Source organism: Haematobia irritans, chromosome 2 (assembly GCF_050003625.1).
Source record: "Haematobia irritans isolate KBUSLIRL chromosome 2, ASM5000362v1, whole genome shotgun sequence".
Classification (NCBI taxonomy): domain Eukaryota; kingdom Metazoa; phylum Arthropoda; class Insecta; order Diptera; family Muscidae; genus Haematobia; species Haematobia irritans.
Genome location: NC_134398.1, coordinates 82,028,729 through 82,045,374, shown reverse-complemented (window position 1 = coordinate 82,045,374; position 16,646 = coordinate 82,028,729). Strand labels below are relative to the sequence as shown.

Here is a 16,646-nt window from a genome sequence, read left to right as displayed (position 1 = left end):
AAAAAACCTTTTTGCTGTTTGGTCGAAGCAGGGATTGAACCCACGAACATTTGTATGCAACGTGCGCATGTTAACTATTGCACCATGATGGCCAACTACAGTTATGTTTCTGTCAAATAAAGTTTCTTTACATCGGCTCGTTGGCGCCGCAAACTATGCTATATAAATATAACTGTTTCACTGTTTGCGTTGATGGCTGTAACGATAATTGTCTGTTGATGACAATAATAGTGTGTTGGATTACTAACTGTATAGTCCACAGTTCGATTCTCCAACTAGGCGAAAGGTAAAATAAAAAATATATAGAATCGAATTTCTACATTGTTTGTATTACAGAAAAAGCTGCTAAGAACTAAAAAACATCGTGGAAGTGGGAACGATGTGAGGAAAGATGCAATAAGCTAGAAAAGATTTTTTTTTTGAGTTAGGCTTTATGAAATTGTTTTTAAATCCTGTAAAAGAGTAAACGTTTATCACAAAAAGTATATACTTTTCTTCCAAATAAACTCCCTTACAGCGAAAAGCAAAAGCAAAATGTTTGTCTAAAATTTCGATTGAGAGGAAGGAATTATATTTTTGCGTGTAGATAAACCCCATAGTTCTCTTATGAGTTGTGGTGTTAAGGTATTGAGTTTGAGACAATGAACGGTGTCTCAAACTTAATACAATTGTTTTCTTTTATGACGATTTTTTAATGTAAAGAAGGTAGACGTATATTAGGGTTGCCAGATTCAGATGGCCTATTGTCTGGAATTTCGGAAAATGTTGGCTGGATTTAAAAAAAAAAAACTTGATTTCGTAAATCCCCAAATATGAGGACTAAAACTATTTATTAAAATATTTAAATAAATAATAAAAACACAACAAAATATTTATAATTCAGTCTTTTCATAAACATAAATAAAATAAAGTAAATTGAATAATATTAAAAAAGTATTTTTAATTCAATCTTTTCTTACAAAGTAAATTTACAGAAAAAGCAAAATAGGTTTAATGCAGTTCTCATAGATAATACATATCTCACCTATTAAACAAAAGGGTAGTAACTATAAAATTTTATACCCACCACCATAGAATGGTGATGGGGGTATAATAAGTTTGTCAATCCGTTTGTAACGCATAGAAACATCGATTTCCGACTATATATATATATATATATATATATATATATATATATATATATATATATATATATATATATATATATATATATATATATATATATATATATATATATATATATATATATATATATATATATATATATGTTATTCTTGCTCAGGGAGAAATTCTAACACGATATAACGACTTGATGTCTTTTGTAATCACGCTACAGCCTTCAATAACAAAGCTATATTGCTTAATTTTTGCACAAACTCAGTTTTTGTCTCCAAGCAGGTCAAGTTCGAAGATGGGCTATATCGATCCATGTTTTGGTATAGCACCCATATAAACCGACCCCCGATTTGGGGTCTTGAGCTTCTAGAATCCGTATTTTCTATCCAATTTGCCTAAAATTCCGATTTTCCTGAAATTAGAAATTTAAAGGTATGTTAGGACCACAAACAGGTGTGCCGAATATAGTGTGCTTTAGCCCGATCTCCCGATTTTCTATCCGATTTGCCTGAAATTGGAAACCTGTGTTAGAATTAGTTTAGGACTGTAAATAAGTGTGCCGAAAATGGTGCCTATCGGTCCATGTTTTGGTATAGCCCCCATATAGACCGATCTCCCAATTTACCTTCTTGGGCTTCTAGAAACCGTATTTTCAATCCGATTTTACTGAAATTGGAAATCTATAGTTATTTTAGGACCAGAAATAGGTTTGTAGAAAATGAGCTGTATCGGTCCATGTTTTGGTATAACCCCCACATAAACCGACCCCCCGATTTGGGGGCTTGGGCTTCTAGAATCCGTATTTTCTATCCAATTTGCCTAAAATTCCGATTTTCCTGAAACTAGAAATTTAAAGGTATGTTAGGACCACAAACAGGTGTGCCGAATATAGTGTGCTTTAGCCCGATCTCCCGATTTCACTTCTTGAGCTTCTAGAAACCGTAGTTTTTATTCAATTTGCTTGAAATTTGAAATCTAGAGGTTTTTGGAGACCACAAATAGGTGTTCCGAATAAATTGTGTATCGAAATAGATTGTGATATATACCCCTTATAAACCCGCCCTCCGATTTGGAGTCTAAATTCTGTAGGTATTTCAGAACCACAACTAGGTGTGCTGAATTTTGTGTATCGGTGCATATTTTTGGCATAGCACCCATATAAACAGATTTCCTGATTTAACTCCTTGGGCTTATATAAACCGTAATTTTTATCCGATTTGCCTGAAATTGTAACGGATTTAGTTTCATTTGGTAAGGCCTCCATATAGATCGATTTCACTTCTTGAGAGTATAGAAGACGCACTGATCATGAAAGTTGCTTGAAACTGAAAGTAAAATTTCCAAATCTATAGATTTTAGATTTCAAATCAGGGCATTATTTAATCATTCCTATATATTATCATTCTATAATTTTCAAGTAACCCGCTATATATTATCAACTAACACGCTACGACGAAGAGTTTTCAAAGGTAACTGTTATATTTGATTCATGGTGGTGGGTATTTAAGATTCGGCCTGGCCGAACTTACTGCTGTATGTACTTGTTTATTTTTCAGTGGAGACAAAAAACTGTAATAAACAAGTAAAGTCGGGCGGGGCCGACTATATTATACCCTTCACCCTTATGTAGGCCAAAATTTGTGTTACCATCTCAACTACTTCACATTTGCTGGAAGCTATATAAAGGAGACAATTTATTTACTTCTACAAAATCTCTAGAATTAAAATTTAAATTGGCTAACGCTATCCAGTTAATTGGAGGAAACTTCCATTGAAAATGGGTCTAAAATGTGTAACAGTCTACCATATTTCCCCAACTCTGGTGTACGTATATATGGGAGCTATATATAATCTGAACCGATTTTGACTAAATTTGACATGTATAGTTAGAATAATAATTCTGCTATCTCTGCGAAATTTCACGTAAATGGGAGTATAACTTTGGCCCCCCTGGTCATATGAGTGCAAATCGGACGGAAGATATATATGGGAGCCATATATAAATCTGAACCGATTTCAACCAAATTTGGCACAATTACCGATACTACTAAACGTACTCCTTGTACGAAATTTGAAGCAAATCACGGCAAAACCCTGGACGAAAGATATATATGAGAGCTATATCTAAATCTGAATCGATTTTGACCATATTTGGCCCATACAATAGTATCGTTAAAAGTACCGCTTGTGCAAAATTTGAAGTAAGTCAGGTCAAAACTCTGGCTTTTGAGACCATATGAGTCCAAATCGGCCGAAAGATATATATGTGAGCTATATCTAAATCTGAACCGATTTTAACAAAATTTGACACACTTAACGATACTATTAAACGTACCCCTTGTGCAAAATTTGAAAAAACTCTGGCTTTTGTGGCCATATAAGTTCAAATCGGACGAATGATATATATGGGAGCTATATCTAAATTTAAACCGATTTCAATCAAATTTACCAAGCGTTGGTAGAATGCCAATTCTACCCTCTGTGCAAAATTTCACGAAGATCGGTAGTAAACTTTGGCCTCTGTGGTCATATGAGTCTAAATCGGACGAAAGATATATATGGGAGTTATATCTAAATCTGAACCGATTTGGCTGATATTTTGCAAGATTCATAAAATATTTGGATGTACGGTATTTCAAGAAAATCGGTTGATAAACACGCTAACTATGCCCAAATCGGGGATAAATATATATGGCAGCTATATCTAAATCTGAACCGATTTTTTCCAAAACCAATAGCGATTGTCTCTGTCCCAAGAAACGGCCCTATGCTAAATTTGAGGACGATCGGACTTAAATTGCGAGCTGTACTTTGTGCACAAAATTACATATACAGACAGACGGACGGACAGACAGACAGACGGACATCGCTAAATCGACTCAGAATTTAATTCTAAGCCGATCGGTATACTAAAAGATGGGTCTATGACCACTATTTCTTGGCGTTACATACAAATGCACAAACTTATTATACCCACAGTAGTGGTGAAGGGTATAAAAAGTATTAACTCTGAAGACAAGAAAAGAGACGTAACGGCAATTTTTGATAAAAAGAATAGTAAAAAATTGGAGAATTTTAAAGTGTGTATCGTTTTTTAATGAAGTGAAAATTTCAAAATTTTGAGTTACTACGTTTTCAACACTCAAAACATCATCTTATTGAGAAGTTCGGCCGTGCCGAATCTTAAATACCCACCACCATGAATCAAATATTATAGTTTCCTTTTAAATATTAGGGGGGTTTGATGACAGATATTCTCCGAAGGTAAAATCTTTAAATTTATCTTCGGGAAGTGTGCTGCAGTTCAGCCAGTACACTTCCCGAAGATAAAATAAATTTAAAGATTTTACCTATATCAGATTATGGATTTATAAGAACCATTTTTGCTTGAGTTTTAGAGGAATCATTAACATCTCTTGTAAGTGTGCAAGAAAATTATGAAATAACGCCTTTATTTGAAATCTTAAATCTTTAGATTTTCACCCTCATTATTTAAATGATTACGAGAAGTAAAATCTACAAATTTTTTCATTCAGTTTCAAGAAATTTTCATGATCAGTGCGCCTTTTATACCCTCAAGAAGTGAAATCTGCCTATATGGAGGCCTTACCAAATGGACCGATAAGAACTAAACCCGATACACGTTTTTGTGAGTCTAAAATACCAGTACATTTACAATTTCGGGCAAATTAAATAAAAACTACGGTTTCTATGAGCCAAAGGAGTAAAATCGGGAGATCGGTCTAAAAAAACTACGGTTTCTCTAAGCCCAAGACCCCAAATCGGGAGGTCGGTTTATATGGGGACTATATCAAGACCTCAACCGATATAGCCCATCTTCGAACTTGACCTGCCTGTAGACAAAATACGAGTTTGTGCAAAATTTCAGCACGATTGCTTCATTATTGAATACTGTAGCGTGATTACAACAAACAGACAGACAGACGGACATGGTTATATCGTCTTAGAATTTCTCCCTGATCAAGAATATATAACTTTATATAGTCGGAAATCGATATTTCGATGTGTTACAAACGGAATGACAAACTTATTATACCTCGTCACCATTCTATGGTGGTGGGTATAAAAAGATAAATAACTAAACGTGTTCGATTTGTAGGCTACAGGGGTGTTGGTGGCAAAGGTGAAGAAACAAGTGGACACCAATTCTTGGAGTAAGTGGACTGTATGTGGGGTTGATGGGACAACAGATGGGCTACCTTTGTAAAACAAGAGAGTTTGGATTAGATGACCGTCATGATTTCTCTAGTATGAGAAATTATGACTCCACAATTAAAACCGCCGAGACAAGAGAATGAGAAAAATACAAGGGTTTTAGAATTTGGAGATGTAGAATTTATTAGAGATTGTGCTCACGGTTCAAGATTTGGGAAAAGATTGATCGATTATAAGTTCCTAAGCTTACCACGAAACTTAAGCGCTATTACATACAATAATCATGGTTATAAAAAATAATTCACAATAGACATCCTGATTAATTAGTAATAGTGATGAGCGCATTGATTTTAAATTTATATTGATATTTCGGTATGATTCACAATAATTCAGTGTGTTAAATTCAAATGTATCTATAGCTACGATTTATGATTCACAATAATTCAGTGTGTTAAATTCAAATGTATCTAAAGCTACAATTTATGAATAAGTCTAAACATAAGTTTAGACATGCTCCCCCCACGATTTACTTAGGGGAAGTACACAGTACGGTCGCTAATGCACGTATAGCTTCGGAAATAATTTTTTGATTAGATGTTTGCTGACTGGATGTATCGGAAGTGCTGGTTTTAGTGTTGTTGTAACCTTTGGTTTGACTTGGTTGTTCCTTGGTGGTGCTGTTGGATGTTTTTCGTTTGCGTTCAGTGTAATTTGGATGTAATAAGGTATTATGTGGTCGTCCACACTTCTTACACAAGTTCTCAGATCGGCAGTCACGAAAGCGGTGGCTTCTTGCCAGGCAATTAACACAATAGACCTCACGTAGGACCCATATATTACGTTGTTTGGGGGTCATTTTTAAAACCCTTGGGCAAACCTTAAGCGCGTGAAATTTATTGCAGAGTTTGCATTTGTAAACATTTGGTGATCGCTGTTGTTGAGATCTGAAATGTATGATATGAGGTTAATGAATGAAAATGTATGTTAGTGATGAATAGTTTGATATAGTGTGTAAGGAATTATTGGATCTGAGTATCTTCAGTGGTATTACAGAAGGGTAAATAGCACAGCTTTGCTATAGGTCGAGTTATGCTGTACGTATATCGGCATTATTGCTGTACGTATATCGGCAACTCGTACATTCGAATCAGATCCGGAATAAGTTTTTACTATCCGACCTAATAGCCACTCATGGGGTGGAAGCAAGTCATCCATTACAACTACTAAGTCGTCCCCTTTTAAGTTTGATATGGAATATTTCCATTTGTAGCGCTTGTGCATTGTCCTTAAATATTCTTCTTTCCATCTCAGGGCAAACTGATGATGGAGAGATTTTAATTTGGTCCATCTGTTAATTAATGATAATTTCGGAGCTATAGGTTCCGGGAAAGCTAATATGGGAGATCCTCTCAAAAAGTGGCCTGGGGTTAAGGCCGTGAGATCTGCTGGATCTTCTGTCATAGCCGAAGTAGGCCGAGAGTTCAAAACTCCTTCTATTCGGGCCAAAATAGTTGAAAATTCCTCAAATGTAAATATATGAGCACCAGAAATTTTCTTTAAATGGGTTTTAAAACTTTTAACGGCAGCTTCCCATAGACCGCATGGGGAGGAATAAATTTCCACTCAAAGCCATGAACCGAATACTTCTGTGAAATATCAGAGGACGATATTTGTAGAAACTGTGTAAAATCACGAAGGAGAGTTCTACTAGCTCCAACAAAGTTGCGACCATTGTCCGAGAATATTCTACATGGAAGCCCTCGCCTCCCGACGAAACGGACAAACGCAGCCTCAAATGCTACTGACGACAAATCACTACATGCTTCTAAATGGACTGCCTTCGTACTGAAGCACACAAATACGCAGGCATATCCTTTCGTAATGGTAGCCTTTCTGAGAGTGGAGCTTTTCAATTCAAAGGGGCCCGCAAAATCAATACCTGAGACTTGGAATGGTGGTGAGAAAGTAAACCTCTCGGGTGGCAAAGGAGCCATTATTTGTGAACTGGCCCTATGTTTGTATATAACACAAATCTTACATTTGTGTATGACACCCTTTACGCGAGCTTTTAGGCGGGAAATGTAGAACTCCGTTTGCACAAATCTACACATTAAATTGCATTCTCCATGGGCCAGGAAGACATGTAAATGGGATAAATAAAGTCGACAAAAATGGGAATTTCCAGGTAGTATTATCGGGTATCGTTCCTTGTACGGAAGGGATGAGATAGATAAGCGACCATTTGCTCTAATGATTTGGTTCGAGTCCAAAAAGGGGTTCAGAGTTAGTAAACTGCTCTTATTAGAGAGAGTACTACGTTTCCTCAAATTTTCGTATTCGGAATTATAATATTGTTGTTGAGCCAGAGATATTAGACGAAACTTGACGAATTGGATCTCATTTTGAGAGAGATTCGTAGTTTGAACCATTTGGCTATTTTTCCATTGAGGATGGGAATTGTGGAAAAAACGGAAAATGTATGCAATCACACGTAATGCTCTCAAATATGAAGAAAATCGAGACATGACATCGATTGATTCAGTGCTAACTTGATGGGATGTAACAATTTTCGTTGCTAATTCTGGAATAACTGGGTTTTTCGATGGCCAAGTCGATTCAGGATTAGTGAGCCATGGTGGACCATTCCACCAAAGCGTATTGGGAACGAGATCTCGAGGCTTGTTGTCATGTGTAGACACGTATCTCCATTTAGCATTGGGAACAAGTTCGTGTATTTGAGACGTGCGATTTGCAACGTATGTCTCCCACGAGTATGGTGGTTTGGACAACCAACCTAAAACAATGGACGCATCTGACCATAGTGTAATCGAGGTAATATTATCGTCAAATATTTTGCGTGAGGTAACGAGACAGGTTTTAGAGGCGCCACTTTACTTTTTGCTACGAATAGATGAGAGAAGACAGTAGGAGTCGATGTCTGAATACGGAGATAGACACAGGCACAATACGCCCCCTTGGAGGCATCACAGAAGCCGTGGATTTGAACTTTATCGTCAGGCATATATTGAATCCAACGAGGTATTTCTATAATTTTTATCTGCGTTAAATCATTCAATAAATTATTCCAAATATGCAGGGAATCAGGAGATATGTCATCATCCCAACTTTTAGTCTCAAGCCAAAGTTGTTGCATAAATATTTTAGCCCTAATTACCACAGGAGTTATCCATCCTGCAGGATCGAAGAGTTGAGCCACCTGAGAAAGTATTTGACGCTTTGTGGCAGAGTCATGAGTTTGGGTCGGAAAGGAAGAGTATGTGAATTTGTCGCTCAATGCATTCCACTTTATCCCAAGAGTTTTTGTGGAACTATTTTCCGAGAAGCGTAATAAATCCAAATTGTACAAATCTTCTGGAGGAAGGTGAACAAGCAATTTGGGACCATTTGCAGTTATTTTCTTTAAAGGAAAACCTGCAGTCTTGAGTACTGAGATAAGTGTTTTCTGAGACTTAATAGTTTCTTCGATTGTAAATCCACCAGACAAGATATCATCGACATAAGTTTCTCGTCTTATAATATCAGAAACTTGAGGGAACTGCTGTTCATAATCGGAAGCGAGCTGTAATAAAGTGCGTATAGCGAGGAAGGGCGCGCAGCTAATATCAAATGTCACAGTGTTCAGTTGGTAATTCTGAACTGGGCCCTTTGGATCTTTTTGAAACAAAATCCTTTGATACGCTCTGTCATCGGGATGTATCTTGATCTGACGATACATTTTTTGTATGTCTCCACTATACACGTATTTATACTTTCTCCAATTTAGTATTTAGATCATTTTGGAGCGTGGGACCAGTATAGAGTACATCATTAAGAGAGAATCCCGATTTGGATTTACGGGATGCGTTAAAAACTATACGCAATTTGGTGGATTTATGCTCAGGGCGTACCACCGCGTGGTGTGGGAGGTAAAATGAGAAATATTTACCTTGGGAAGATATCTCTTGAGAAGAAGACTCCTCCATATGATTTAACGAGATATATTCTTTAAGTACCGCGTTATATCCATTCTAGTATATTGTCCTAGGGAAATAAATCTTGATGAACCAAGATAAAGAGTTTCCGGGTATTCTCTTTTAAACGGGAGCCTCACTACACAGCGGCCATCCGCATCACGAGTAGTTGTTGTGGCGTAAAGATCTTGGCAAAATTTATCTGAATCAGAAATCTCTGGCTGTGATGGGATTTCTTCAATCTCCCAAAACTTCCGAAGGACATCACAGAGAGCATCCGATTCACAAGGGACTACCTTAGTAGTAAATGCCTGGATTGATTCAGTCGGCATTGGCCCACTGAGAACCCATCCAAAAATGGTGTTGTAAGCAGATGCGCAACCATAAACATTTTCCTTGATACCGTCAAGATTAACGAAACGCTCAGAGTCGTTGCCAAGTATTAGATCGATATTGGACGATATATTGAAGTCTGGATCCGCTAAGTCGAGGCTTAGGAGAGCAGAATAATTGGAAACTTGAAAGGAGACAGCGGGTAATTTTCTAGTAACCTTTGGGAGTATGATAGCGTTTATTGAAAACCGGACATTGTGTTTTTGGGCATATAAATTTAGCTCGCATTCCTTATCTGCGACTTGGGTTACACCTCCGATTCCACTGATTTCATATCGAGATTTACGGTAAGGAATTTGTAATCGATTTCTAATCTTCTCGGATAAAAAGGTTCTTTGAGATCCAGAGTCAATTAAGGCTCTTATCGTAAAGAGCTCACCTCTATGCTCAATTTGAACCAATGCGGTCCTTAACAAAATTGTTTCACTATTTTGTGAAAAATTTGGGTCAACAGGCGCGTAGGCCTCCTTTGAAGTAGAAGGAATAGGTTGTTCGGGTAGTCGTTGGGAATCCTGACTAATAAATTTATTAGCGCCAGATGTTCGAGAAGTTTGGGAATCACTGTTCAAGTTTTTGCCATTATCTAAATGCAGCAGAGAATGATGCTGTTTCTTGCATGTGAGGCAAACGCGTTTGCTTTTACATTTAGATTTTGAATGAGCTGCAGAGAGGCAGTTATTGCAGAGTTTCTGCTTAAACACAAAATCGATGCGTTCTTGAACAGAAAAATTTCGGAAATCAGGACAAACGCGGATATTATGATCTGAGTTGCACAACTGGCAAGAATAATTGAGCTTTTCCTGAGATGTGTATGTTTGCACTTTGCTTGGATTTTGTGAAGAACATTTTGGGTATATTTCATTGTAAATTTTGGAATTTCGAAAACTGGATATTCGTTCCACAACCTCGAATCGGTTGACCAGAAACTCATCCATTTGGGACCAACTTGGTAGCTCACGATGGGTTTTGAGGGATTGTTCCCATTGAGAAATAGTTTCTTCGGGAAGCTTAGTAGATATTAAGTAGATGAGAATGGGATCCCATGTCTCAACCTTAACGCTGAGAGAACTTAATGTACTGAGACAATCCTTTACAGTTGAGTGTATCCTTTGCAAGGATTCTCTATCCTTAGATTTCGCTACGGGAATACTGAACAATATTTTGAGTTGGTTGTCTACTAAAACTCGTTTGTTTTCATACCGAGTTTTCAAAGCATTCCAAGCTAAAGCAAAGTTTTCGTCACACAAAGCATATCGCTTTACTATAGCGCCCGCAGCTCCTCGAGTTTTATTCCTTAAATGATAGAGCTTTTGTGCGGGTGTGAGCTTCGGGTGATTTACGTACACGGCCGTGAACATGTCACGAAAAGATGGCCATTCTTCGTAACTGCCCTTAAAAATCTCCGTGTCACATGGGGGGACTTTTATACACACCTCGGACGTATTAACATTCTGGGGTTCTGAGATTCTGTAAGGGTTAAGAGTTAGACGCGCTGTCCTGCGAGGTGCAGTATTAATTGATATTCTTAAGATATCTGAAATTTGAGCTCGTGTTTCATAATAAGCCTCAGAGCAGATATTGAAGTTAACTTTTGCATTCTGTTTTAACTCATTAGAAACAACAGATTCAGAACACAGCATCAAGTTTTCATATTCACCTTGAACCTTCCCCCATCTCCCTTCTAAGTCATCCAGTTTGACTTCCAGAAGAGAGTCGGTTTGATCCGCGATATCTGAATTCTCAAAATTTGAACAGAACTCTGTTACTTGATGGCAAATAAAAACAAATTTTTCATAAATAGGTGGCGACATGTCAGTGTTTTCATTTGCCAGAGAACCATAGATGGTTCTTTGGGATCTGTCATGTCTAGATACAGGAGAACAGAGAGTATGAATTTCCCTCTTTTAAGAATTACCGTAATGAGTCAGAAGGGCAAATGTACGGTGAATTTCAAATTTACAATACTTTCAAATGAAATCTCAATAGATCGAAAATCGGTAACTTAGGTGTTTCTTTTTCTTCAAATGACAAATATGTCGGTTTTCTTATAACTTTTAATCCAATAGGTATTGTAAAAATCGAAAAGTAGGTATGTGACGTAGAACTAGTTTCTTATAACTAACAGGCAGAAAATGTCATAATCCGTTTTATTTCCAAATAATTGCAAGGGTTCCCACGAATTTATGGGTTGGATGGTAAGTAAAGATATATTGAACTTAAGACCATGGAAAAAAAATATTTCACAGAGAAAAAAAAAATATTTCACAGAAATAGAAAATGTTTGAAACTTAGATATGCCAAGTGAAATTATCTTTACACCTTCGAACTGCTACACATCAGTTGAAATGTCTAGCTATTGGTTAATTGTAAACCGGACGAAAGTTTGAAAGTGTGTAATGAGTCAGAACATAATTGCTACACATCAGTTGGGAATGTATAGCTCGTAGGTTGATTGTAAACCCGACTTTAGAAATTCGACACAAATGTAACTACAGGTTATTTTGAAACCTGACCGACTGAGACGGTTTTAAATAAATATACGAAAGAGCTTTTTTTGGTAATCGTAAACCAGCCGAAAGACAGAATTTAATAATGATAACAATAATTTCACTTCAAAATCTCCAGTACAAACTACTCTTATTCCACGAGAATATAACTTGTTAAATTTTCACAGTATCACTTCATAAATTCCGGAAACCATAAATATCGACGATAGAGATCAATTACTTTCTTTTCGATAAATTTAAAAACACAAAAGAATCGAATGGGCATATATATGATAAGTAATAAATAAATATGTATATGAAAATAAAATTATGAATTAGGGTTAGTTTAATCGTTGTTAGTTCAAATTTATTATTATTTCAAATGCTTTGGATAGAATATTCTATTTTTATCTGCATCTATGTACAGCAATTTCATATTCAACTCAGACTTTTGTATGAATGTAATTTTCCACTAAATTATTTCTCTTTCATGAGAAACGATTTTATATTTATTTCAGTTTCGCCATATAAATTTGAATAGACTCTCCAATCGTTCCATGGATATAATAAGTTATTCTTCTGCATATATTTTTTAATAATTTTGTGATTTTGTATTGTCCTCAAAACTCAGGTTACACAACACTGTGTGCAAGATGTGGTAACGAAACACTGTTCGGTATACCAGATTTAGTTTGGTGAGAGAATATTTGAGAGAGATAGTGAGGCAGTATAACAGTTTAAGCTTGTATGTGTGTATTGGAATAGTGTATGCGAGAGTGTTCTCCTATGATTTATATCTTCTATTCTCCTCGTTTGCGGTTATTACTCTTTTCTGGTTTGAGAATCCTCTCCTCGAGTGGACCATGTTCGATTTGTGGGCTACAGGGGTGTTGGTGGCGAAGGTGAAGAAACAAGTGGACACCAATTCTTGGAGTAAGTGGACTGTATGTGGGGTTGATGGGACAACAGATGGGCTACCTTTGTAAAACAAGAGAGTTTGGATTAGATGACCGTCATGATTTCTCTAGTATGAGAAATTATGACTCCACAATTAAAACCGCCGAGACAAGAGAATGAGAAAAATACAAGGGTTTTAGAATTTGGAGATGTAGAATTTATTAGAGATTGTGCTCACCGTTCAAGATTTGGGAAAAGATTGATCGATTATAAGTTTCTAAGCTTACCACGAAACTTAAGCGCTATTACATACAATAATCATGGTTATAAAAAATAATTCACAATAGACATCCTGATTAATTAGTAATAGCGCGCATTGATTTTAAGTTTATATTGATATGATTGATATTTCGTGTGTTAAATTCAAATGTATCTATAGCTACGATTTATGATTCACAATAATTCAGTGTGTTAAATTCAAATGTATCTATAGCTACAATTTATGAATAAGTCTAAACATAAGTTTAGACAAAACGTATAGTCTTTTCTTTGAAATATTATTTCAAAATTTAGCTGGAAATATTATTGAATATCTTGTAACTGGACACGACATAGAAAATCTGAAAATTCCAGCACATTCCAATCCATCCGGCAACCCTATATATAAATGACGATTGCTCATAAGTTGTAATGTAAACGAGCATTTTTAATGTCAATAGTATGGACATTTTTATATAGCAGTAAATTTAAATAAAACTAAGATTCGGAATTCTTTTGATAATCGATCTTTACAAGGTATTCAATTTGAAACATTTTTTTGCTTGCAGCAAAATTTATTAATTTATTTATTTTATTGTATTCGTGAACGTGTACTCAGCAATCTACATTTTTTCTTGTTGTAATTAAATGTTTATGCTTTACATATCTACATATATCGTTGTCATCTCTATCTCTCGCGCTCTCTTTCTAACCATATATATGTTTATAAGAAATTTACAAATTAATATTATTAAATTTGCATCCTATGCCATTATATTTAAGAAAATGTAATGTCCCAAACATAATATGTTCTAACATGCCCCAAACATTTTATACCAGCTTATGAACATTACAAGCTTACACTTAAAAATAATATGCTAAAATTTTGAGTTCCAAACATTTTTACGCCAAAACATATGGAAAACAGTCTTTTTCGTCCGTGTAGGTATGTAACAAAAGAACAACGTACACAATACCCATTTATTCATCTTGAAATGTCGTAAAAGGATTTTCAATTATAGTATATAAAGCACATACTGTAATATTTAGTTATAAACTAAAAGAATTGAATTAATTTATCGTTCGACAGCCATTACTACCAGAAAGACCCAAACGTCTAAACAAATTAAAAAAAAAAAAAAAAACAAAACAAAAAAATTATTTTATTCCAAAAAAAAAACATGTTTGTACATGTAAACTCAAGGGGTGCAGTAAAAGTTTGTTTGTCTATATTTCATTGCACAGTACGTGTTACGTACTGTGAAAAAGTTTCGCTCAAAATTCTTTAATTATTCTAAGCAATTGCAACAAAAACAATATATAATATTTAGCCAATTTAAAAATGGGTAAACATGTCAATACATTTGTTTATATGAGCTAATTACTTGAAATGCTAATTACTCGTATACACGCCAATGCTACTCAGTACAAAACTAAGAGACTTTTTGAGATTGTACTACACACAAAGAAAATTTCATTAAAATTGAGCCAACGAGAAATTTTCATTGATATAACGAAATATTTTATATTATTATTATTATATATTTTCATCAATACAATGAAAATATTCGTAATTAGTACGAAACGTTTCGTTGATTAACAGAAAATTCGTCATAATAACGAAAACTTTTGTTATAATAACGAATTTGCCCAATTGACTCAATATTAATGACACATTTCGTTAATATAAAGACATTTTTTATTAGTGTACTTCAAGCGAAAATTTAACTGTTCTGAACATCTGACATGCTTAGATATTTACCTAAATTTAACTAAAAACAAGTAAGGAAAGTCTAAAGTCGGGCGGGGCCGACTATATTATACCCTGCACCACTTTGTAGATCTAAATTTTCGATACCATATCACATACGTCAAATGTGTTGGGTGCTATATATAAAGGTTTGTCCCAAATACATACATTTAAATATCACTCGATTTGGACAGAATTTGATAGACTTTTACAAAATCTATGGACTCAAAATTTAAGTTGTCTAATGCACTAGGGTGGAACACAATGTTAGTAAAAAAAAATATGGGAAACATTTAAATCTGAAGCAATTTTAATGAAACTTCGCAAAAGTTTATTTATGATTTATCGCTCGATATATATGTATTAGAAGTTTAGGAAAACTAAAGTCATTTTTACAACTTTTCGACTAAGCAGTGGCGATTTTACAAGGAAAATGTTGGTATTTTGACCATTTTTGTCGAAATCAGAAAAACATATATATAGGATCTATATCTAAATCTGAACCGATTTCAACCAAATTTGGCACACATGACTATATTACTAATTGTACTCCTAGTGCAAAATTTCAACCAAATTGGGCCAAAACTCTGGCTTCTGGGGCCATATAAGTCCATATCGGGCGAAAAATATATATGGAAGCTATATCTAAATCTGAACCGATTTCAATCAAATTTGGCACACATGAATATACTACCAATTGTACTCCCTGTGCAAAATTTCAAGCTAATCGGGATAAAACTCTGGCTTCTGGGTCCATATAAGTGCATATCGGGCGAAAGATATATATGGGAGCTATATCTAAATCTGAATCGATTTCAACCAAATTTGGCACGCATAGCTACAATGCTAAATCTACTCCCTGTGCAAAATTTCAACCAAATTGGGCCAAAACTCTGGCTTTTAGGACCATATTAGTCCATATCGGGCGAAAGATATATATGGGAGCTATATCTAAATCTGAACCGATTTCAAAAAAATTTTGCACACTTGACTATACTACTAATTGTACTCCTAGTGCAACATTTTAACCAAATTCGGTCAAAAATCTGGCTTCTGGGGTCATATAAGTCCATATCGGGCGAAAGATATATATGGGAGCTATATCCAAATCTGAACCGATTTCAATCAAATTTTGCACACTTGACTATACTACTAATTGTACTCCTAGTGCAAAATTTCAACCAAATTCGGCAAAAAATCTGGCTTCTGGGGCCATATAAGACCATATCGGGCGAAAGATATATATGGGCGCTATATCTAAATCTGAACCGATTTCAATCAAATTTTGCACACTTGACTATACTACTAATTGTACTCCTAGTGCAAAATTTCAACCAAATTCGGCCAAAAATCTGGCTTCTGGGGCCATATAAGTCCATATCGAGCGAAAGATATATATGGGAGCTATATCTAAATCTGAACCGATCTCAATAAAATTTTGCACACTTGACTATACGACTAAGTGTTATGTTTGTACAAATTTTCAAGCAAATCGGTATAAAATTCTGGCTGCTGGGTCCATATTAGTGCATATCGGGCGAAAGATATATATGGGAGCTATATCTAAATCTGAACCGATTTCTTCCAAAATCAATAGGG

General features: G+C 35.3%; 3 protein-coding genes across 4 annotated transcripts in view; 1 reads left to right on the top strand and 2 right to left on the bottom strand.

The window, feature by feature from the left end:
• LOC142225621 (uncharacterized) overlaps positions 1 to 16,646 on the top strand; it is a 126,234-nt gene that overhangs the window by 50,546 nt on the left and 59,042 nt on the right. The window lies entirely within an intron of this gene.
• On the bottom strand, positions 5,819 to 9,028 carry LOC142224702 (uncharacterized). The gene is made up of 4 exons (XM_075294490.1): positions 8,188 to 9,028; positions 6,891 to 8,086; positions 6,344 to 6,846; positions 5,819 to 6,236 (listed from the first exon to the last, which is right to left on the bottom strand). Exons 1-4 carry the CDS (start codon positions 9,026 to 9,028, stop codon positions 5,819 to 5,821), a joined length of 2,958 nt encoding a protein of 985 aa, XP_075150605.1.
• Positions 9,281 to 11,467, bottom strand: LOC142224701 (uncharacterized). Its single transcript, XM_075294489.1, has one exon. It carries the CDS (start codon positions 11,465 to 11,467, stop codon positions 9,281 to 9,283), a length of 2,187 nt encoding a protein of 728 aa, XP_075150604.1.

Excerpts from the sequence above, each read along its gene's own strand:
- LOC142224702 (XM_075294490.1), bottom strand. The coding sequence starts at position 9,028 with ATGTATCGTCAGATCAAGATACATCCCGATGACAGAGCGTATCAAAGG. Across the intron at positions 8,087-8,187 it reads TCATCTATTCGTAGCAAAAA|GTTGGTTGTCCAAACCACCA; the intron begins GTAAAGTGGCGC and ends CCATTGTTTTAG. Across the intron at positions 6,237-6,343 it reads GCTGTGCTATTTACCCTTCT|ATCTCAACAACAGCGATCAC; the intron begins GTAATACCACTG and ends CATACATTTCAG.
- LOC142224701 (XM_075294489.1), bottom strand. The coding sequence starts at position 11,467 with ATGTCGCCACCTATTTATGAAAAATTTGTTTTTATTTGCCATCAAGTA.